Source organism: Arachis hypogaea, chromosome 3 (assembly GCF_003086295.3).
Source record: "Arachis hypogaea cultivar Tifrunner chromosome 3, arahy.Tifrunner.gnm2.J5K5, whole genome shotgun sequence".
Taxonomy (NCBI): Eukaryota; Viridiplantae; Streptophyta; class Magnoliopsida; order Fabales; family Fabaceae; genus Arachis; species Arachis hypogaea.
Genome location: NC_092038.1, coordinates 103,884,773 through 103,907,224, shown reverse-complemented (window position 1 = coordinate 103,907,224; position 22,452 = coordinate 103,884,773). Strand labels below are relative to the sequence as shown.

Genomic DNA, 22,452 nt, shown 5'->3' with positions numbered 1-22,452 from the left:
AGATAAATTAAGTCAGAGCTACTTGATTAGACTTAGTTGATTAAATGACTTGAACAGTTAGACGTAGAGATTAATTGATACAAATATATGACAACTGATTTTGATAATTAATTTTAGTATACTAATAATATTTTAAAATACATATTATATTAATTAATTTAGTTAAATATAATAATATTTTAAAATATATATTATATTAATTTAGTTAATTGTTATATTTATTTTTAAAAATGTTAATTTATGTAATAGTAACTATAATATTTTTATCTAAAAATAATATTTAAAATAATTAAATTATTTAATATATTTAATTAAATTATTTTTGACTCCCAATTTTATGTTTTTGTTTAATAATATTTTAGATTCAATGCATAAAATAATGAGGGTGACAAATTACCTCACGGGATGTGGATGCTTGCATGACTGTATATAATATATATAATCCAAGTCAAGTCGGCAAGGGCCTCAGCTTCTTCATTTATGAAATTATGATCAATTCTAAGTTCTCTTAAGCTTCCCTGCTCATTATATCATTCTTCATCAATGATCCCAGTCACCCAATCATGCTCTCCCATGCCAAGCTGATTGTATTATATACGTCGTCCCAACCCACCCAATTCTTCAGATATCGCTCGACAAAACAACCACGTAAGCTCTTCTGTTTATCTCTGCTTTCCCAACATTATCGTCGTTTTCTTTGCACCCAAACATGTTTTCTACATTATTGTTTGTGACGCAGTTCTTCAATTCTAACTAGTTCCATATTGTTCTCAAGTTATTTTTTTAAATAATGCGAAGCCAGATTTCTCTTTTTTTGTCCCTTTCTGAAGGGCGTGTATGTGTGATTTCGGGAATTAAAGAATCGGGAATAAAGCTCGAGAAATATTTGAGCAATGTTAGGGCCAGTCATTTTTGTGATTGGTAGCTATCAATTAGTCATTAATGATGATTTGATGGTGTGAAATTTCATCTAATAATTCACTTTTTTTTACTGGTTACATGTTGGTCAAAATTCAACAAAATTGCTGATCCCTAAACTTTTTCATATTTGATATCTATAAAAACCAAAGAAATAAAGAATTGAAAAATGAAAATTTACGGGCTGAAAAACAGCTACTGTGATTATGTACTTTTCGTGAAGATTCAGTTGCAGTTATTTTAAGTAAAATAAATATTTAAAATTAATTTAATAAATTTAATTAAATTATTATTTAATAATTTTTTTAACTATTATTTTTATATAAAAATAATTTTATAAGTAAATTTTTATCATATATTTAATTATGTAGTGGAATACTGGAAAGACACAAGCTCATCATAAGCCACGTAAGTACGTACGTAACTACATCTCAACATCAAGCCTCTTTCTTTCTCATAAACGTCTTAGCTTCAAAATGTCTAGATAAATCTTTTTTAGCAAAAATAGGATTATTAGAATAAGAATAAAAAACAAATCTTTTAAACGTTATCATTTTTATTTTTTACAGAAAGGTATTTTAAAAATAAAATAAAATCTTTTAATATTATATATATTGAAAGGTCTAAATATAAATTTAAGCAAGATAATCATTAAGAGATAATATTTTAACGAGCACTAAGGTTTTTATTTTATTTTATTTTATTTTAATTTCAATATATTTAAATATTGATTCAATCAATTTTTAAAAATTTTAAAAATAAATATTTTAGTCTTAAAAAAATTAATATACAAAAATATTCTCAAAATTTTATTTTTAATTTATTTTTTGATAGAATAATAATTTAGATAATTTCAAAAATTTTAAAAACAGACATTTTAATTTTAAAAAAAATAATATACAAATTAATCATCAATATTCTTTTATCAGACATAACAAATTTTCGTCTAAAAAAAATAAAAATATTATTATTATTAATTACACAATAACATTATACTCTAATTTTTTGTATTTTTTAAAAATAATAATAAAAATTTTATTCATTAAATTCTAATATATATATATATATAATATTCACTCAATAATAATAATAATAATAATATTTAATAAATTTATTAAAAATTATTTTATAAAAAATTTAAAATTAAAATTATTTAATATTTTTATATTTAATATAATTAAAAAATATTCTATTTTAAAAAATATTTTGTATTAAAAAAATATATTAATTATTTAAATTTCAAATCATTATTCTCCATCTTATTTGTTTCTACTAAAAAAATGTATTAATATATTCGTATTATTGTTTACCTGCATAAAATTAAATTAATAATAATAAAATTAACATATAGTAAAAATAAAATAGACGAAAGACTGTTATATATGACAGAAAAAATATTTAAACATAATCTGTGTATTAAATTTTTAAGATTAAAATATTAATTTTTAAAATTTTTAAAAATTAATTTAAATCATTATTCTATTAAAAATAAAACTGAAAACTATTTTGTCTAGTAGAATAAAACTGTAAAAATTAATATGTATATTAATTTCTCCTAAAATTAAAATATCTACCTTTAAAATGGTTGAAATCTGATTTAGATAATTACTACCGAATATTTAAGCATATACTTGCTTTGAAATGTGGCAAGACAAATTACATGGTTGCCTTTTACCAAAAGTTTTGAGCCTGACTTTGAGTTTTCAACACGTACAACCTGCGTCATCAATTTGACGAAGTCACAAAGATGTTGATGGCGTTCTGATTTGATAACCGGAGTACTAATTCAATTTAGTTACAATTAAAAGACTGGAAACGTTTCACTTACTTCTCTTCGCATAAAAATTTGTAGTTAAAAATCATTGCATTCACTAAATTATTATCTAATATTATTTAATTATAAAATAAAACATAAAAATAATTGTGTTCATATCCTAGTCTAAATATTATAGTTCCGGTCAAATAAATAAAAAAATCTAACTTAAAAGTTGACTTTCACTACTCATCTGATCTCTACGAAAAAGTCGGACTCTACGTAAGCCGTTTTTTAAAGAGGCCAAACTCGAGATAAGCTGGCAAATAACACTTATTTAAATAAGTAACTGCCTCTTAAAATCTCTCATCCACTTCTAGAAGCAATATCTCAACAACCCTAAAATAAAAAGGCAGTTATCCACCTTCAGAAGTGGAACTATTTCAACGATGGTTATTGGATCACCGCTATAAATATACTGACATACTTAGGTAAAACTATGTTCCAATACTCTAAAAACCTGGTTACCCCTTTGCTAACTTAGGCATCGGAGTGTCTTTGCAGGTACCGCCCCGAATTCTTTCATACACTCAACTCAAACGACGGCTCCCAGGCGTAAACCAAGTTGGAGGCCCCTTTCCATTGACGTTTGGGCCAGTTCCTCAAGTCCAATCCGCTCGTCTCAGGTTACACACGTAACATTGGCGCCATTGCTAAGGACCTGAGAGATCACCCTATAATGGCGGACGACCAGAACGAGGACGAACACACTACATCAGAATCTAAGCAAGAACAGCAAGATGCAGTCAACAATGACAGAGCTATAATATCTCTGCAAGGAGCAGATGGTCAGCATCGAGAAGGTCCCTTAGGTGTGAAAGATCCAAGGGGAATCTCCTCAGAGGTACACGAACTGGGAAAAGAGGGACAACATCATGCTGCCGATCTCATGGGATTGCTGCACGGCCACCAAGGACGGCTGGAGCAGTTGGAGCAAGAACTAGAGCGACAATGAGAAGTAGAGAGAAACCTAAGGAGAGAGGTCGAGCGGCGAAAGGAGCTTGAAGAAAAGCTCTTAAGATTGGAATCCAATCTCCGAGGAAGGGGCTCTCGCACTGACCGAGAAGATACCCCATTGGGGGGAGAAGATCCGTTTAGTGAAGATATCATGAGGGTAAAAGTTCCAAGGAACTTCAAAAGCCCTGACATGGATCTATACGCGGGACCACTGACCCAAAGCATCACCTGAGCAACTTCAAAAGTCGGATGTACTTAGCCGACGCCTCTGATGCTACCCACTGTAAAGCCTTTCCAACGACTTTGACAAAGGCGGCAATGAAGTGGTTTGATAGCCTCCCCCCAAGGTCGGTCACCAGTTTCGACGACCTCTTGCGTAAGTTTCTTATGCAATTTTCAATTCAAAAGGACAAAGTCAAGCACGCGCCGAGTCTCCTGAGAGTAAAACAGGAGATCAGAGAACCCCCTGAAAGACTACATGGAAAGGTTCAACAAGGCGTGCCTAGAAATTCAAGATCTGCCTACAAAAGCAGTGATTATGGATCTAGTAAACGGACTTCGAAAAGGCCCGTTCTCCCAGTCCATGTACAAAAGACATCCGATTTCTTGAAGTGATGTATAAGAAAGTTGAAAAGTACATCAGCATGGAGGAAAATGCCAGGTTATGAGAATCAAGCTGGCGACCTGGGCACTCTCACCCATCAAAAGAGAAGGAGAGGGAGCCCAAGAAAAAAGAAGAAGTCAGGTCTAAGAGGCCCATGAGATATCACTCTTATACTCCTCTGCGAGTTTTTCTGGTCAATATCTACAGGAAAATTTATCATGCTGAAAAGCTATCTCCCCCTCGGCCCATCAAGAATAAGAAAGGGGGAAGTCATAGCAAATACTGTGAATACCACAAACTGTATGGTTACTCGACAAATGATTGTTACGACTTAAAAAATGTGATAGAAAAGCTGGCTCGAGAAGGCCGGCTTGATAGATATCTCATGGAAAGGTCGGACATTCATGGGAAAAGGAAGCGAGATGAAGAAGATCGGAGAGATCCACCACGGATCCTGGAGCAACATATACATATGATCTCTGGAGGGTTTGCTGGAGGAGGTCTCACAAAGTCATCTCGTAAGAGACATCTGAAAGAAGTCTACCAGGTCGGGGGCGAACTGCCTGACCTCCCAACCATCTCTTTCACTAAAGAAGATGAGAAGGGTATTGTTCCCGGACACGACGATTCGGTGGTAATTACCATGATTCTCGCCAATGTCCATCTACACAGAACCCTGGTGGATTAGGGGAGCTCGGCAGACATCCCGTTCAAACCAGCATTTGACAAGTTGGGGTTCGATGAAAAGGGGTTAAGGGCATACCCTAATACCCTTTATGGATTGGGGGACACACCGATAAAACCACTGGAATTCATACCCCTACATACAACTTTTGGAAAGGGGATGAAATCCAAAACTCTAAGCATCGACTTCATAGTCATTGATGTGGGCTCGGCCTACAATGCCTTAATAGGTAGAACGATCCTAAATCAACTTGGAGCAGTGGTATCCACCTCCACCTTTGCATGAAATTTTCAACACTGGAGGAAATAGCAACCATCATGGGAGATCAGAAGCTGGCGAGAAAATGCTACAATGAAGGCCTAAACTTAAGAGGTAAAGGCAAGGAGGTTAATACCATTGAACTCGGAGGAATCCAAGCTAAAGAAGAATTATGACCACAACCCGGAGGGAAGGATGAACAAGTGCAAATCGGGCAAGAGAATGGAAAAAATACAAACATAAAAGCCAATTTGAAAGAAGACTTGAAGCAGAAACTGAAAAGGCTCCTACAATAGAATTCCAACCTCTTTGCCTAGAAAGCTTCCGACATGTCCAGAATAGATCTCGGGCTCATGGCATACAATCTATCAGTATACCCAGGATCCTGACCTGTACAATAGAGAAGATGGAAGCTCAGTCCTGAACAAGCTCAAGTGGTCAAAAAACAAATACAAGCCCTCCTAGAAGCCGGCTTCACCAGAGAGGTCAAATATCCAGCTTGGCTGGCAAATGTGGTGCTAGTCAAGAAACAGAATGGCAAATGGAGGATGTGCATCGATTACACCATCTTGAATAAGGCATGTCCAAAAGATCCATATCCTCTTTCAAATATTGATACCCTAGTAGATTCCAGCTCGGGATAACAATACTTGTCATTCATGGATGCGTACTCGGGATATAATCAAATCCCGATGAACAAACTGGATAAAGAAAAAACATCTTTCATCACGCCTAGGGCAAATTATTGCTATGTGGTCATGCCCTTTGGGTTAAAGAATGCAGGAGCCACATACCAAAAGCTGATGAACAAGGTGCTTGCACCTCACCATGGGAATTTAATGGAGGTTTACATAGACGACGTTAATAAAAACCAAGGATGAGGCCGACCTCTTGACCGACCTTTTGCAAGTCTTCAACACCATAGGGGCGCATGAAATGAGATTAAATCTGGCAAAGTGCACCCTTGCAGTGGAGGCTGGAAAATTTTTAGGATTTATACTAACACAAAGGGGAATTGAAGCTAACCCCGACAAGTGTAGAGCAGTCCTGGAAATGAAAAGTCCGACTTGTTTAAGGGAGGTCCAACAGCTGAACGGCTGACTTGCAGCTCTCTCCAGGCTTCTGGCAGGATCAGCACTGAGATTCTTACCACTTTTCTCTCTACTAAGAAAAGGATGCCAATTCGAATGGACTCCCGAGTGCGAAGAAGCCTTTCAGGAGTTCAAAAGGTTTTTAAGCCAACCTCCCATTCTGACCCGACATAAAGTTAGGAAAGAACTCGTCTTGTATTTATCCGTAGCCGAAAAGGCTGTGGCATCAGCACTAATATGGGAAGACGAGGTCGGGCAACATCTTGTATACTTTACCAGGAAAGTTCTACAAGGCCCCGAGTTAATGTACCAAAAACTCAAGAAGTTTGCGTATGCCTTAATAGCGGCGTCTCGAAGGCTACGACTTTATTTTCAAGCTCGTACAATAAAAGTTCGAACGAACCAGCCCATGTAGCAAATTCTTCAAAAAACAGACATTGCGGGCAGAATGGTTCAATGGGCTATAAAACTATCCGAGTTTGACTTAAGGTATGAAACTCGGACGGCGATTAAAGCCCAATGCCTGACCGGTTTTGTGGTAGAATATGCAAAGGATCAAGAGGAGGCCTCCACAACTTGGGAATTGTATGTGGATGGTTCTTCCAACAAAATCGGAAGCGGTGCAGGCATAATACTTGTCAACCAAGAGGGAACTCAAATAGAAGTCCCCCTGAAATTTGAGTTCTCGGCCTACAATAATCAGGCGGAATATGAAGCCTTGATTGCTAGGTTGAAGCTAGCAGAAGAGGTCGGTGCAACCAAAGTAGTGGTCTTCAGTGACTCTCAAGTGGTGACTTCTCAAATCAATGGAAAATATCAGGCTAAAAATCCCAACATGAAAATATACTTAGACAAAACTTTGGAGTATCTTAGGCAGTTTTCGGAGACTGAGGTGAGACATATAACTCGAGATCTCAACAGCAGAGTAGATGCCCTCTCCAAGTTAGCAAGTACCAAGCCAGGGGGAATAATAGAAGCCTGATCCAGAAACTATCCAAGAACCTTTTGTCACGAAGACAGAGCTCAAATAAAATGTCATAGAGGTTTTTGGTAGGGCCATCAAAATGGGCTAAACCCATTGGGCCAGTCCGTTTACCGATTTAAATGGGCAGACTTTGCCTCTAAAATTAAACCCGTTTAAGTTTCGGGTTAAAGGGGCTAGCCCGCGGGCTAAATGGGTGGCCCGTTTATTTTTTTACATTTTTTCAAAAAAAGCAGTACTTTTAGCTGATATTTCTCCCGATCCGACCCGAAACCCCGACCCATCAACTAAAAAAATATTATTTTTAATAGTCTTTGACCTAAAAAATGATATTTTTTGTCAAAATATTTTTTAAAAAATTAAATTAAATGATAAACAGGCTGGCCCATTTAACCCATCGAGCTGACCATAAACGGTCCGAGCTAGAAAATTCTGGCCCGCGAATAAAGCGGACTTAAACAGGCTAGCCCATTTAACCCATGGACTTAACGGGCTGGGCCTAAATGGGCCGGGCTAGCCCGTTTGACCGCCTTAGTTTCCGCCTTGGACCTCGGGTGGATGAACCCACTAATCGAATACATAAAATTCGACATCCTGGCCGAGGAGAAAAAGAGGCCAAGAAAATCCAGAGGGAGGCACAAAACTATACCTTGGTGAAAAATATCCTCTATAAAAGAGGAATATCCACACCATTGTTGAAATGCATCCCGACCTCAAAGACAACAGATGTTTTAGAGGAGGTCCACAATGGTATCTGCGGGAAGCATCTTGGAGCAAGGTCATTGGCCAGGAAAGTCGTCTGAGCCAGGTTCTATTGGCCGATCTTGCAGAAGGATGCCACTGAGTTTGTAAAGAAGTGTCAACCATGCCAAATGCATTCTAAATTCCATGTCGCTCCCCCTGCGTAACTCATCAGCATAACTTCTCCATGGTCTTTTGCAAAATAGGGATTAGATCTACTCGGACCTTTTTCCCAAGCGCCTAGACAAGTAAAGTACCTTATAGTGGGAGTAGACTACTTCATGAAGTGGATCGAAACAGAACCATTGGCCACCATCACGGCTCAGAGAAGTCAGAAGTTCCTCTACAAGAATATCATTACCAGGTATGGAATTTCCCATTCCATCACCACGGATAATGGTACCCAGTTCATCGACTCTATATTCAGAAACTTGGTAGCCAGTATGAAGATCAAGCATCAGTTCACCTCAGTTGAACACCCACAAGCAAATGGGGAAGCTGAGGCAGCCAACAAAGTCATACTGGCTAGATTAAAGAAAAGATTACAAGATGTAAAGGGGGCTTGGGCTGAAGAACTCCCTCAAGTATTATGAGCATATCGGACTACACCTCAATCTACCACAGGAGAAACACCATTCCGACTTGCTTATGGCATAGAAGCCATGATACCGGTCGAAATCAACGAGCAAAGTCCAATGGTAAGATTTTATGATGAGGTCGGAAATATCAGAGTGCATAAAAAAGAGCTCGAACTACTCCCTAAAGTCCGAGAACAGGCCCAAATAAGGGAAGTAGCGCTAAAGCAAAGGATGACAAACAGATATAACAAGAAAGTCATTCAAAGAAGCTTTGCCTCAGACGACTTGGTCCTGATCAGGAATGATATCGGTGTTAACAAGTCGGGTGAGGGAAAATTTGCTGCTAATTGGAAAGAGCCATATAAGATAAGTGAAGTCCTCAGAAACGGGTATTACAAGGTATCCGACTTGAGTGGAGCCGAGCTCCCCATATCATGGCATGCTTGCAACATGAGGAGGTATTATAGCTAAAAGCGAACTCCACTTCCTAATGTACTCTTTTTCCCAACTTCATGGTTTTTTCCAAATAGGGTTTTTCTGAAGGGGGTTTTAACGAGGCATCAAAGTGGGGACTAAAGTTAATAGTACTAAAATCCCTTAGTAGCTAATTTAACTTTTATAAAGGCTACCTTCATCAATCAATAAAGATTTTACTCTATCTCTTTATAATTTCCTTATTACCATTATTACTCTACGAAACGCACCGATTTAAGCTCGAAAAAACGTAAAAATCCCATGACCGACCTAGGTGGTCGGTAGGATAAAACGATGAGGTACAAGTCGGTGTAAAGAGGTTACAAAAGACGATCATAATAACTCGGGAACAAGCGACTCCCTAGTTAGAAAATCCGATACAAATCGAAATGCATCGCAAAAATAACCTAAGTTACGAAAATAATTCGATAAGGAAAAATTGAATATGTAAGAAATACAAAAGAGATAAGAAAACCCCTCAAGGATAGAAACGAAGGCTCCCTCAAGTCTTTAAAAGAGTTTTTTGGCAGTAATTGCCGAAACTTAATACAAAACAGCCAACATCACGAAAATTTTTCACATGAAAAAGCAAAGGATTTTTCGCAAAAAACCTTAAGAGATAAAGCATCAAAACACCTACAAGCATGCATAATCGAGATATTTTGTTAAAAGGCCCTTATTCAAAAAGGACCAATAAAACAAAGTAATTTTTTGTTAATGACCCAAGTAAAGGTCAAAATGTCAAAGATCACCAACAAATGCATAAAAAATAATTGTTCAAAAAGGACCCACAAGCCAGGCCCTAAATAGCTGAAATTACTTGGATGGAAGATTGGAGTCATCAAGGGGAATGGGAGTCGGATCTGCTATAGGAGTCGGAAAGGTCTCTTCAAGGACAGAAGTCAGAATCTCAGAAGAACTCGGTAGGAATCCCTCCTATTGCTCCTCACGAATAGGAGACTCAACAATGCGCTGACCACGAGTCTTCAGCTCAGAGTCTGTTTCAGGGCAAGGAGGGGAGACAATGGCTCTATCAATAACGATCTTGTCGGGATGGAGAGGGGAAAGGTCTAAGCCAGGAGCGATAACTTCGACTTATTCCTTGAACACCCTAAAAGCCTTATCCGAGCTCTCTACTATAAAATTCTCCAAGTCCTAATAGGCCTCCCGATTTAGCTCCAGCTGCTTTTGTAAGTCAATGTTCTCCGAAAAGACCCTGGCATAATTTTGCTCTGCCTTCTCTTTCATCCCCTCAGCCAATGCACATTGGGACATTAGCTTTTTCTCCCTGTCCTGGAACCAAGCAACCTCCTCTTTGAACCAAGAGTTCTCCTCCTGCAGCCTCTTTTCCTCCTCCTGATATTGAACAATTCTCCCCTAAAGGTCCTCTAGTTTTTTGAAGAAAGCTCAAGGGAGTCTTGTCCAGCATATCAAGAAGGGTCGTATAGACTCCAGCTGTCCGAATTCTCCCCTAAGCAAGGATCTGAAGATGGTTACGTAAGGAAGCATCATCCATAGAAATTTGACTAGACGAAAGGATGTGCTTCCTTGCAAACTTTGGACCATCGAAGTTGGCCTCCTCAGCAATAAAAGAATCAGTCTCTGAGGTTTTTTGTTTCTTTTTTTTTTAGGCTCAACAGAGTATTGAACGGCGGGGGAGGGAGGAGGACAGGAGCAGGAGGAGGAAGAGAAGAAGTATGAATAGGAATTACTAGGATAGGGCGAGAGGAGGAGGACCCCAAACCCGAATCTCGAGGAGGAGGAGTGCCAGAAGCTCCGATCTTCGCAGCAATAGCTCGGGCACGAGCCTTTCTTTTTGCCTCTTGAACTTTTTGGTAGGCAGCATTGGACCCTCTTTTCACCATTTTTGAAAAGAAAAATAAAAAACTAATTTGAGGAAAGCAAGATATAGGTCAGAACTCGTCAAAAATAAGCTACAAAGAAACAAAACTACCTAGCTCGGATTGGATAAAACTCGGAGAGCCAAGAAGAAATTTTTTAGTATCCAGGTTGGGAGTTCTCCTCCAAGCCTCTCGGAAAAATCCAACAATGGCCTCCTTTACCTCATTCAAATCATCCAAGCTATATTTTTCAACATGGGAGGCCTCTGACCAGTATAGAGAAAATCGGAGCTGACTATTCTCAGTTAAAAAAAAAGATGGTGGACCTCTACAGCTTGGACCTTGAAGAAAAAGTTTTTAAAATCATGGAAGGATTCGTCAAAGATGGAAAAAAAACTTTCCAATGTTGAATGGCTCGAAAAGACACCCACTGCTATTTGTTTTGTTTATTGGAAGCACTAAAAGGCTTAGTCAAATGGAAGAGGTAGAAAAAGATTCTCAAAGAGATTGGAAAATCGAGCTCCTGACTGACAAATTGGTAGATTCTCATAAAATCCCAAGAGTTGGGGTGAAGTTGGGTAGGAGCAACTCGGCTGTGGGACAAAACGTCCATTTCAAACTCAGAAAAAGGAAAAGAAACCCCCAGACGGGTGAAAAGGCAATCATACATAAAGAAAAAGTGGGGGTCAGAATCGGCAATCCTCCCGCAACAAACCCGGCCTTCAGAACCCGGGGCCACTAACTTGTACTTAGGCTCATCAGCCTCTAAACTACAAATCCTATGATGGGTGCGAAGTTCGGTAATGAAGTCGGTGTCTACTAAAGGTTTCTCAATGAGCACTGAATCATATACCCATTTCAAAAAGGTCTCAGGAATACAGGAAGACATTTTTTCCGATAAAGAAGTAGAAAAGCGATAAGACCTACAAAGAAAAATAAAATCATCAAAAACAGGGCCCCAAAGACAAGGAAGTCTCTTCCAAAACTAAACAAGAAAAAGACCCAGCAACGACATCTAATAAACATGCAAAAATTCCTAAAGCCTCACATTAAAAATTAAGGGGTAGTAAAAGCATGAAAATCTCCAAAGCGCATTGAACAGAAATAAGGAAAGTACTACACAAATATACAGAAAAAGGAAAGAAAAACCAACCTTTCCTGTAGAATAAAAAAGAAGTGGTCGCGGAGAAGCAACAAAGAACCCAAGAACGAAGAAACCAAAAGGATTTTTTGAATGAGAAAGAGTGAGAGTGTAGGTAAGAGACATCGAAGAGAAGACGAAAGAAAACAAAGAAAAGAAGAGGGAAAGTATTTATAACATGCCAGGGACACAATGGTAAAACGACGCAATCATTAAAGAAACACGTCGTTACCAATGTAACTGCTCCCACGTGTGCGACGTTTGATTAGACACGACGGTTGAGAAATTTGAAATCACGTCGATTTCAAACTAAAATCACGTCGGATTCCGACTTGAACGAACCCGAGGCTCAAATTAATACTCGAATCCAACTCATAAGCAAAGAGATCGGACTCGAGTAGGGGCACTGTTCATACCCTGGTCCAAACATTATGGTACAAGCCCAAGTAAGCAAAAAAGGCCCAACCAAATGTTGGCCTTCACCACTCACCCGACCTCTACGAAAGAAGTCAGGCTCTACGTAAGCCCCTCCCCAAAGAGGTCGAGCTCGAGATTTGTTGGTAGATAGCACTTATTCAAATAAGTAACTGCCCCCTAAAATCTCTCATCCACTTGCAGAAGCAATATCTCAACAACCCTAAAATAAAGGAGATTTTATCCACCTTCAGAAGTGGAACTACTCCAACCGTGGTTATTGGATCACTACTTTAAATACACTGACATACTCAAGTAAAACTAACTTCCAATACTCTAAAAATCTACTTACCCCTTTGCTAACTTAGGCATCGGAGTGTCTTTGCAGGTACCACCTCCCATTCTTTCATACACTCAACTCGGACGGCGGCTCCAAGCGTAAACCAAGTCGGAGGCCCCTTTCTATTGATGTTTAGGCCAATTCTTCAAGCTCAATCCACTCGTCTCAGGTTACCCACATAACAAGTTGCATACAAATTTTTATCATTATTATAACTGTGTGGGATAATATTTGTTGACATTGCTGTTAAAATTAAGTGCAAACACTTTTTTCAGGTGAGTTTGTTTAAGCTACGATTTAAATGGATTTCAACAAAAGTTAATTCAATTTAAAGTATATAATTTACTGTAATTTGAATTATATTAATTTTATTTTATCTTTTAATTAATTCAATTTTATTTAAATTTTTATCATTTAAATTGGATATGTTTATTTAATAATAAAAATAATGAATAAAATATAAATAAATAAATAAATAAAATTTATTTTATATTCATAAAATATTTTTTAAATAATAATAAATAAATAAATAAAAATATATAATAAATTAAATATAAATAAAATATTAAATTTGACAATAAAATAATAATATTATATTGCAGTATGTGACTTAATTTGGACTAAATCAATTTTGATAAGTTAATCTAAAATTTAGTAAATTTATCAAAAATAAAATCTAATTAAATCTATATTAGTATATATTTTATTGGTTTTTTGGTTTAGATTGAATTAAATTAATAATTTTTTTTAGGGCAATTTACCAAAATAAATATTTTGGCTTTCAATTTTATTAGAATACATATCTTGCAAAATGGATATTAAAATACATTTTTTCCATAAACTATATGAACCGCAACAGGACTCACGGTTTACAAATGAATGTAAACTGGTATAGGGGTCTCGCAGATTACATTCGAAGCCAATATGCACATAATCCGCGGTAGGGGTGTCGCGGTTTGTGTGTGAATTGCAAACGTTCATAAACCGCTACACCCCTGCTGCGGTTTATGTTGATATGTAAAATGGCTAGAAACCGCGCCAAAAACTTGGTGCGGTATTTTACAACTCACAAACTTACCGGCAAGTGTACCGGGTCGTACCAAGTAATACCTTACGTGAGTAAGGGTCGATCCCACGAGGATTGATGGATCAAGCAACAATGATTGATTGATTGGCTTAGTTAGGCAAGTAGAAATTGGTTTTGATATTGAGATGTTTAAAAAGTTAAGTTGAAAATATCATAAGGCAGGTATGCAAGTAATTAAGTTAAAAATAAAATATGGGAAAACAATTAAGACTTCAGAGTTATCTATTTTTTCGGATTAACTTTTCTTACTAATTATTTTAATTATGTAGGATTTAATTTATGGCAAACTATATGTGACTAGATCCTAATTCCTTAGACCTTCCTAGTCTCCTCTAAAATTCATTAACTGCCAATTCCTTGCTCAATTAATTCCAATTAAAGAGTACATGATCAAATTCCAGTTTGCATGCCACAAAAACTCTAATTACCCAAAGAATAAAAGGATTATATGTCACATATCCCGTTAAATCCAGATAATTAGAATTTAGGATAATATGTTTTCAAACTGTTGTTCAAGTATAGAGCTTTTCCAAGTTATACAAGAACTCAAATAGAAAGAGGGTTATACTTCCGTACCACCCAAATTCATAAGATAAAGAATGAAAACAATTCTTAAATATAAATCCAAAATATAAATTAAAATATAAAAAGTAATAAAATCAATCTATACAAATAGACAGAGCTCCTAACCTTAACAGTGGAGGTTTAATTGCTCATGAAATGTAGAATGTAAATTTGTATAAAATTTCCTAATGGAATCCCTCTAATGTGTATATGTGTTTTTTTGCTTTTAGTTGAACATTTTTTCAACTTCGACCTTCAACTTTAGCATAATTTTCACCTGTTTCAGTGCTTTACTTATGTTCGACATCTCATCAGTGGAAACTTGACGACCAATGTGTGATTTTTGTTTTTTTATATAAATAAATAAAATAAAATGATTATTTATTGAGAAAATTTCATTCTCCTCTCTTGCGAGATGCTAAAATGTACATTTATAAAATAGAAGAGAGGGGAATGTCATTTTAGCATCTCGCATGAGAGGGGAGTGAAATTTTCTCTTATTTATTTAAATACAAACTAAAATTGCACATCATTTCAGTCATGGTGCCTGCGAATTGGAGACTGAAATGACTTCCATTAGAATATTAGAATGGATAAGGAATGATCATATTGAATATTCCTATTTAAACAATAATAAGCTTAGATGTTCCCAAAAAGAGAGAAATGGACGTTTTTAGTTATTTAATTTTTTTATTAAGTTAACAATTAATTTTTATATAATGTCAAATATGAAATACATTTGTCGAATTTATAATCAATTTAGTTCTAAAATTTAGGATTGAAAAAGTATATTTGTTAAATTTTTTTTATTTAGTACTGAGTACATACTACCTGAATTAAAAGAATTATGGTGAATAATAGATTAAATTACTAGTCTTATTTTTTAATGGTTGATCTATATAAATGTAATTAATTATTTTACTATTGTAATTTATTTCATATTTGATATTATATAAAAATAAATTATTCTTAAACTTGAAGTAAGAATCAGAAGCATCATTAAGATTCCCTTGATCAAATGACAGAGAACTTAGCCAATGAAATGAGCTAATAGTTAGAAAAGTCATGGTCGAAAAAAACAAAATTAAATAAATAAACACAACATTATAGGCCCAAAATAATTGATTTTTTGATAAAATTAAAACAAAATAATAAAAAAGGTCGCTAAAAAAGTCAACAATATATATAAAAAAGAGAAAGTTGAATAACCTAAGAATTGGAGAGGATGATCGGAGAATCAAACAATACATTGGGGCTAATGCAAGGAGTATAATGCATGGTGATGTAAAGAAAAAAAATGGAGATACAAAAGCGAAAATACTCACCGTTTATGGACGTTTGCAATTCACACACAAATTACGACATTTTTATGTACAGTTTGGTTTCGAATGTAATATATGAGATTCCTATAATGATTTACGTTTATTTGTAAATTATGAGTCTAGTCTCACGATTTATAAAGTTTAAAAAATATATATTTTGATATTTATTTTATAAAATATATATTTTAACAAAATTTAAAGCTAAATTATTTATTTTAGTAAATTGCCTTTTTCTCTAGATCAATTTACTTTTGAACACCTCTCTTGTTCTTCCAGTCCAACCATATTTGTGTGAACTTATTCTTCTCCCCGTCCCACTCCAACCATATTTGCGTGAACTATTAATACATTTACTTATGGAAATGAAGCTAAGCTTATTGTTGAAAATTTGGCCGATCATTTAGACCGTTCAAAGAAATATACGTTGCTTTCGTGTTGGTTGCATAGTCTTCGTAGAAAATATTCCCAAATTTCTACCTCTATATATTTGAATCAACAATCATATTAGATATAAAAAAACTCATTAAATCAAATATTTATATAAAATATATCTTTATACATAAATATATAATAAATCAATAATTAATTTTGTAATTAATTTTTAATATATAAATAAGATTTTTAAATTAAATAAAAAATATTTAAATACAGAATATTTAAATATTTTAAAAGTGTTTAATAGATTGGATAATTTCAGATAATCTTCGATTAAATCATTAGTTGGTTTAAATTTAACTTTCTCAAATTCATTAGGTTGGATGGAACCGAATATTATTCTATTTTTTTTTGTTAACGAAAAGATAAAGATTTATTTTGATAAATAATTAGATACGTATCTAAAAAAGATATAATTTTGTTTTGATTAATTTTTTAAAAACAAACTTATACACTTGTATTTATTCTCTCTGGTGCAGTAATTGAAAAGTTAAGCAAGGAATATTAGCAATGGGTTCAAATAGTACAGGATGTCCGGCAGGCATGAAAGCGACGTCGAATGGGGTGTTTCAGGGAGACAATCCGCTTGACTACGCACTCCCTCTTGCAATCTTACAAATCTGCATGGTGGTTCTTCTCACTCGCCTCCTAGCATTCCTTTTCAAGCCACTAAGGCAACCTCGCGTGATTGCAGAAATTGTGGGTGGAATATTGCTTGGTCCATCAGTTCTGGGACGCAGTACTGCCTTTCTAAACGTGGTCTTCCCATCCAAGAGCCTAACGGTCTTGGACACTTTGGCCAACATTGGCTTACTTTTCTTCATGTTCTTGATAGGACTCGAGCTCGACACAAAGTCCCTCCTTAACAAAACAGGAAAGAAAGCTCTTGCCATTGCCCTTGCAGGGATCACATTCCCCTTCGTCTTGGGAATCGGGACATCTTTCGCACTTCGAGCAACAATCTCGCAGGGAGTCGATAAAGCACCTTTCTTTGTGTTCATGGGAGTCGCACTCTCCATCACCGCCTTCCCCGTCCTGGCACGCATCTTGGCTGAGTTGAGGCTGCTTACCACTGAGGTTGGACGGATGGCCATGTCAGCAGCGGCTGTTAATGACGTGGCAGCGTGGATTCTTCTCGCCCTTGCCATTGCGCTCTCTGGATCTAACTCTTCTCCACTTGTCTCCGTTTGGGTCCTCTTGTCCGGATGCGGCTTTGTAATCTGTTGTGCACTTGTTCTTCCTCCCATTTTTAGATGGATGTGTCGGCGCTGCTCTGAAGGCGAAGCCGTCAACGAGTCCTACGTCTGTGCCACTTTGGCAACGGTCTTGGCAGCTGGTTTTGTCACTGACACCATTGGAATCCATGCTCTATTTGGGGCTTTTGTCGTTGGAGTTGTTCTTCCCAAGGAAGGCCCTTTTGCGGCTGCTCTTGTTGAGAAGGTTGAGGATCTTGTCTCTGGTCTCTTCCTTCCATTGTACTTTGTGTCCAGCGGACTCAAGACAAATGTAGCCACCATTCGTGGCCTTAAGTCCTGGGGGCTCCTTCTTTTGGTTATATTCAATGCTTGCTTCGGTAAGATTGTTGGTACCATTGTTGTCTCCTCCTTTTGTAGGGTAGCTTTTCAAGAATCATTGGCTCTCGGCTTTCTCATGAATACTAAGGGCTTGGTGGAGCTCATCGTGCTCAACATTGGTAAAGATAGGAAGGTAAATTTAAATTAACAAAAAGTTGCAAATTTAGACGTATTTATTTTTTTATGAACTTAGTAGTTATTTTCATCTAGTAACTATACGTGAGTTTTTATTTTAACAAAAATGTTTAATTTGTTTAACCCTCAACGTTGCGTTTGATTAAGTTTTGCACATGATATTATTACTCTTTTTAATTACTTTGTAGGTATTAAATGACCAAACATTTGCAATTATGGTGCTGATGGCTATCTTCACAACATTCATCACGACGCCTTTGGTAATGGCAGTTTATAAACCGGCCAAGAGAATGGCAAAAGCTGACTACAAATACAGAACAGTTAAGAGGAAAAACGCGGACACTCAACTGCGACTCATGGTGTGTTTCCACAGCACAAGGAACATCCCTTCAATGCTAAATCTGATTGAAGCCTCGCGCGGAACTGAAAAAAGGGAAGGCCTTTGCATATATGCATTGCATCTCATGGAGCTCACTGAGAGGCCTTCTGCTATATTGATGGTCCACAAAACCAGAAAGAATGGCCTACCCTTTTGGAACAAAGGCTGCCATAACAACAGCCATTCTGATGCGAATCAAATAGTGATTGCATTTGAGGCTTTGGAGCAGCTAAGCAGAGTGTCGATTCGCCCCATGACTGCAATCTCATCCATCCCCAACATTCACGATGACATATGCGCTTGTGCTGAGAGCAAGAGGGTTGCAATGGTAATTCTGCCATTTCACAAGCACCAAAGGGTTGATGGAACATGGGAAACAACAAGAAGTGAATTCAGGTGGGTGAATAAGAGAGTTCTCGAGCATGCACCCTGTTCTGTAGGGATCTTGGTGGACCGGGGGCTTGGTGGGACCACCCACGTGGCAGCAAGTAATGTTTCATCTTCGATGACGATGCTATTCTTTGGAGGCAACGATGATCAAGAGGCGCTTACTTATGCTTTGAGAATGGCAGAGCATCCTGGTATCAACCTCACCATAGTGCACATGATAGTAAGGTCCGAGGATGTTGGAGCCATTGTCAGTGTCGTAGATATAAACGACAACGCATCATGGTCATCATCATCAACGGACGAGATGCTGCTTTCTGAGGTCAAAGCAAAGAAGAGCTCATCCGTAAAGTTTGAAGAGAGAGTTGCGAAAAGCCTCGGTGAGATAATTGAGGTGGTTGGAGAGTACAGCAGAGGATGCAACTTGTTTGTGGTTGGTAGGGTGCCCAAAGGACACGTGGCGGTGACTTTGAACAATGTGAAATGCGAGTGTCCAGAATTGGGGCCACTCTGCAACTTATTGACCTCTCCAGAACTGGTCTCAACTTCAGCCTCGGTTTTGGTCGTTCAACACTATCATGCTCTATGAAAATTATGCTCTAGTGGATATAAATTTTCTTTTCTTTCATTTTAGACTTAATTAATCCTATATGTGGGGATCATCATCCCATAATTAGTAATATTATACTTGATGTTATGCGAATCAACTTTCCAACATATAGGGGCGGTCACTTTCTTTCTTTTTGCTAGTGTTTAAATATAATATCTTAATTAAAATGATTCAAGAGAGTGGATATTTTTATTTTAAAATTGATAAGGTCATCTCAATTTGATCATATTTTGTTATATGTTCATTCCAATCGTAAGAACATCTCAAAAGCCAAAGGCAACCATCTCTAGCATTATAATTGCTGCTGGACTTATAATTCCAATGCCAACCCGGTTGAGGTCCAACGTGCACTCTTGAATCAAACTTATAAAACAATTCCACGCACTATGTCAGTTGTAAGAGGGATACCAAGTCTGTTTAAATGCCCACTGGAATAATATCAAATATCAATGAGAAGTAATTTCTAGATTATTGATGATTATCGTGGTAGTACAAGACAAACATGAGTTGTTTTTGGTTGTACAGGACTACAAGAGCCCAACATATATGTATCATTGGCTACTTTTACTTTTGTTTTGGTGTCAAAATTAATGAATTTATCTTTTCAATTAATGTTAAGTATTTAAAAAGTATTTATCTTTATATCTTTTAAATAAAATATAAATTTTAACCTTTTTTTAAACAAAATAGACACCAAAACTTTAGACAAATATAACAATTATTTGTATTATTATATCCTGATGTATAGTTTTTATCTAGCTATTTCTACAATAGTAGTACAATCATAAACATATTCTTTCTCCACGAAAAATACACACAATACGATTGGATTTATCCATAAACTAATTAAATGAAGGATATTACCATCGAATTTATTAACAGAAATTTGATGATAAGAGCAAAAAAATCGTTCCTGAAAAATTTTATCATCAATTTTGGTTTTCCGTAAGAAAATACAATGGTATCAAGTAGTGCGAAAAATAATTAACTAGGTGCACATCTTGCCGTCAAATTTTCCGATGGTAAGCAACCATAGTGAAACGCTTAATTTCATTTACGGAACGTGTCTTACAGTTGGATTGTTCTGATAGTAATTTGAAATATTAATGAGGCACGCCACTTCGGCCATTTTCCCATTTCGAACACAGTGACGAGCGCTAAACATCATTTTAGAAAATTTACAAGTTTAAAGGTCAAGATTCGTCGTAGCTTTAAACTGGAATTTAAAACTCTTCAAAGTTTAGTAAAAGGTGTCACAATTTCAAATCAATAACCGGAAGTTAAATCTCAAGTCGTTCTCCTTAGGAATCACAATTGAGTGATCAATTGTTGGCTATAAGAAAAAGGAGGATTATTTAAATAGAAAGAAATTAAAGATCATGTAATAACTAAATGTTAAAAGAAATTAAACTAAAAGTAATTAAGACAATTAACTAAGAAGGAAAAGGAGAGGTCAAGTGCTAAAAGATCTTGGCAAGGGTTGAAGGTTAAGGATTACTATCTTTGTCACTAACCACAACATGATAATTACAAAGAGAAAATATAATTCATCAACCTTTGCAAATTGAGGAAAGTCAATTAGATTTAACTAATCCTAATCCACAAGTCCTAACTAACTTACTAACTGAAATAGTAAAAGATTAGCATTAGCAGAAATAAGGTTAATTAACATCTCTAAATTATCAATCAACTTGAACATTAATGACTCAATTTCATCCACATTCCCAACCGAAGCCAATAATGAAAATTTTACTCTATAACTAATATAAATATTTTATTAAACACTTGGTGTGCATAAAATTGAAGCATCATAAATTGCAAGAATAATAAAAACTACAACTACTCAATTCAAGAATGTAATGACATCAACTCAAGTAAGTAATAATAAAGCATAAAACATCAAATTCATTCATAAAAAAACATAAATTCAACAAGAGTTTGTAAACTTGCAAAAACAAGAAACTAACAAGAGAATCCTAGTAAACTAAGATAGTAAAACAAGAAAATGTAAATAAAACTAAGCTAAAACAAGATTAAAACTAAAACAAGAGAGAATCAAAATAAAAATCCTAAAAATTATAGAGAGAGGGTAGAGCTTCTCTCTCTATAATTCAGTAAAACATGCTAAAAACTAAAACATAAGACTACTTGGTATGTTCTCCCTCAATGCTTGCTTCAAATACATCAGAAATGAGTTGGATTGGGCCCAAAATAGGTTAGAAATCGCGAGTCATGTGCCATTTTAAGTGAGGCACATGCTGCTTATGATGCAAACGCATGCATGATGTATACGCACGATTTGGAGATGATGCGTACATACGATTTGCAGCTTTGGAAATTCTTCATGAATTATCTATTTTTGCTTGCTTTCCTTCCCTTTTCCCAAGCCATTCATGCCTCCTAAACCTTAAACAACTTAAACAAACTGACACGTGTTCAAGAATGCATTTTCGTCATTTTAGAGCTAAGGGACAAAATGGTAATCTCGTCACATTCAAAGATCTGAATACTAGAAGAATCATACCATGCCGGTCTTGGACATAAGGAGACCAAGAGTTCGTCTCAAAAATAGTGGTGCTGAAATGGTGACAACTCATAAGGCCCATTAAGCTAAGTCAGGATAGAAAGAAGCCCAATAATACTTTTCAAATTCAGTGGAAGGCATAATTTATTATTAAATTTTGAATTTTTAAGCATTTATTTTAGTTTATTTTGTTGCTAGAGTTTGTTGAAAGATTTGATTTTCTTAGTAGTATTTTTAGGGATTTTAAATTTAAATCAAATCTGATCTAATCTAATAAGATTAAATCTGATTTAAATTAGTTATCTTATTTTTAGGAGATTTAAATTAAGTTATCTTATCTTATCTTTTAGTTAGTTTGTTAGGGGCCTATTTAAACACCCTTGGTGAGACAATTTATACAACTTTTGATGAATAAAAATAAAAATTTTAGTTGCTTTATGCACGTTTTTAGTGTGATTAAGTGAGGTGAGTGATTTACTTCACTTGTTGCATGAAGAAGATTAAAGGATCCAACACTAAGGTGATCTGCGTGGTGGTCTTCTTTCAGTTTTTATCCCTCTGATCTAGGTTGTCAAGGACATGTTCTTTGAAGTTCTAG

The 22,452-nt window shown here is 35.8% G+C and overlaps 1 protein-coding gene across 2 annotated transcripts; it reads left to right on the top strand.

The window, feature by feature from the left end:
* Positions 1 to 458: 458 nt before the first annotated feature.
* LOC112790834 (cation/H(+) antiporter 18) lies at positions 459 to 19,505 on the top strand. Of its 2 annotated transcripts, XM_025833416.3 has the most exons (4): positions 459 to 648; positions 12,886 to 13,006; positions 16,725 to 17,952; positions 18,143 to 19,505. In XM_025833416.3, the coding sequence occupies exons 3-4, from the start codon at positions 16,756 to 16,758 to the stop codon at positions 19,307 to 19,309; spliced, it is 2,364 nt and encodes a 787-aa protein (XP_025689201.1). In that variant the 5' UTR covers positions 459 to 648; positions 12,886 to 13,006; positions 16,725 to 16,755; the 3' UTR covers positions 19,310 to 19,505. The 2 variants fall into 2 exon arrangements, with proteins under 2 accessions (XP_025689201.1, XP_025689200.1); XM_025833415.3 differs by lacking the exon at positions 12,886 to 13,006.
* The last annotated feature ends 2,947 nt before the right edge of the window (positions 19,506 to 22,452 follow it).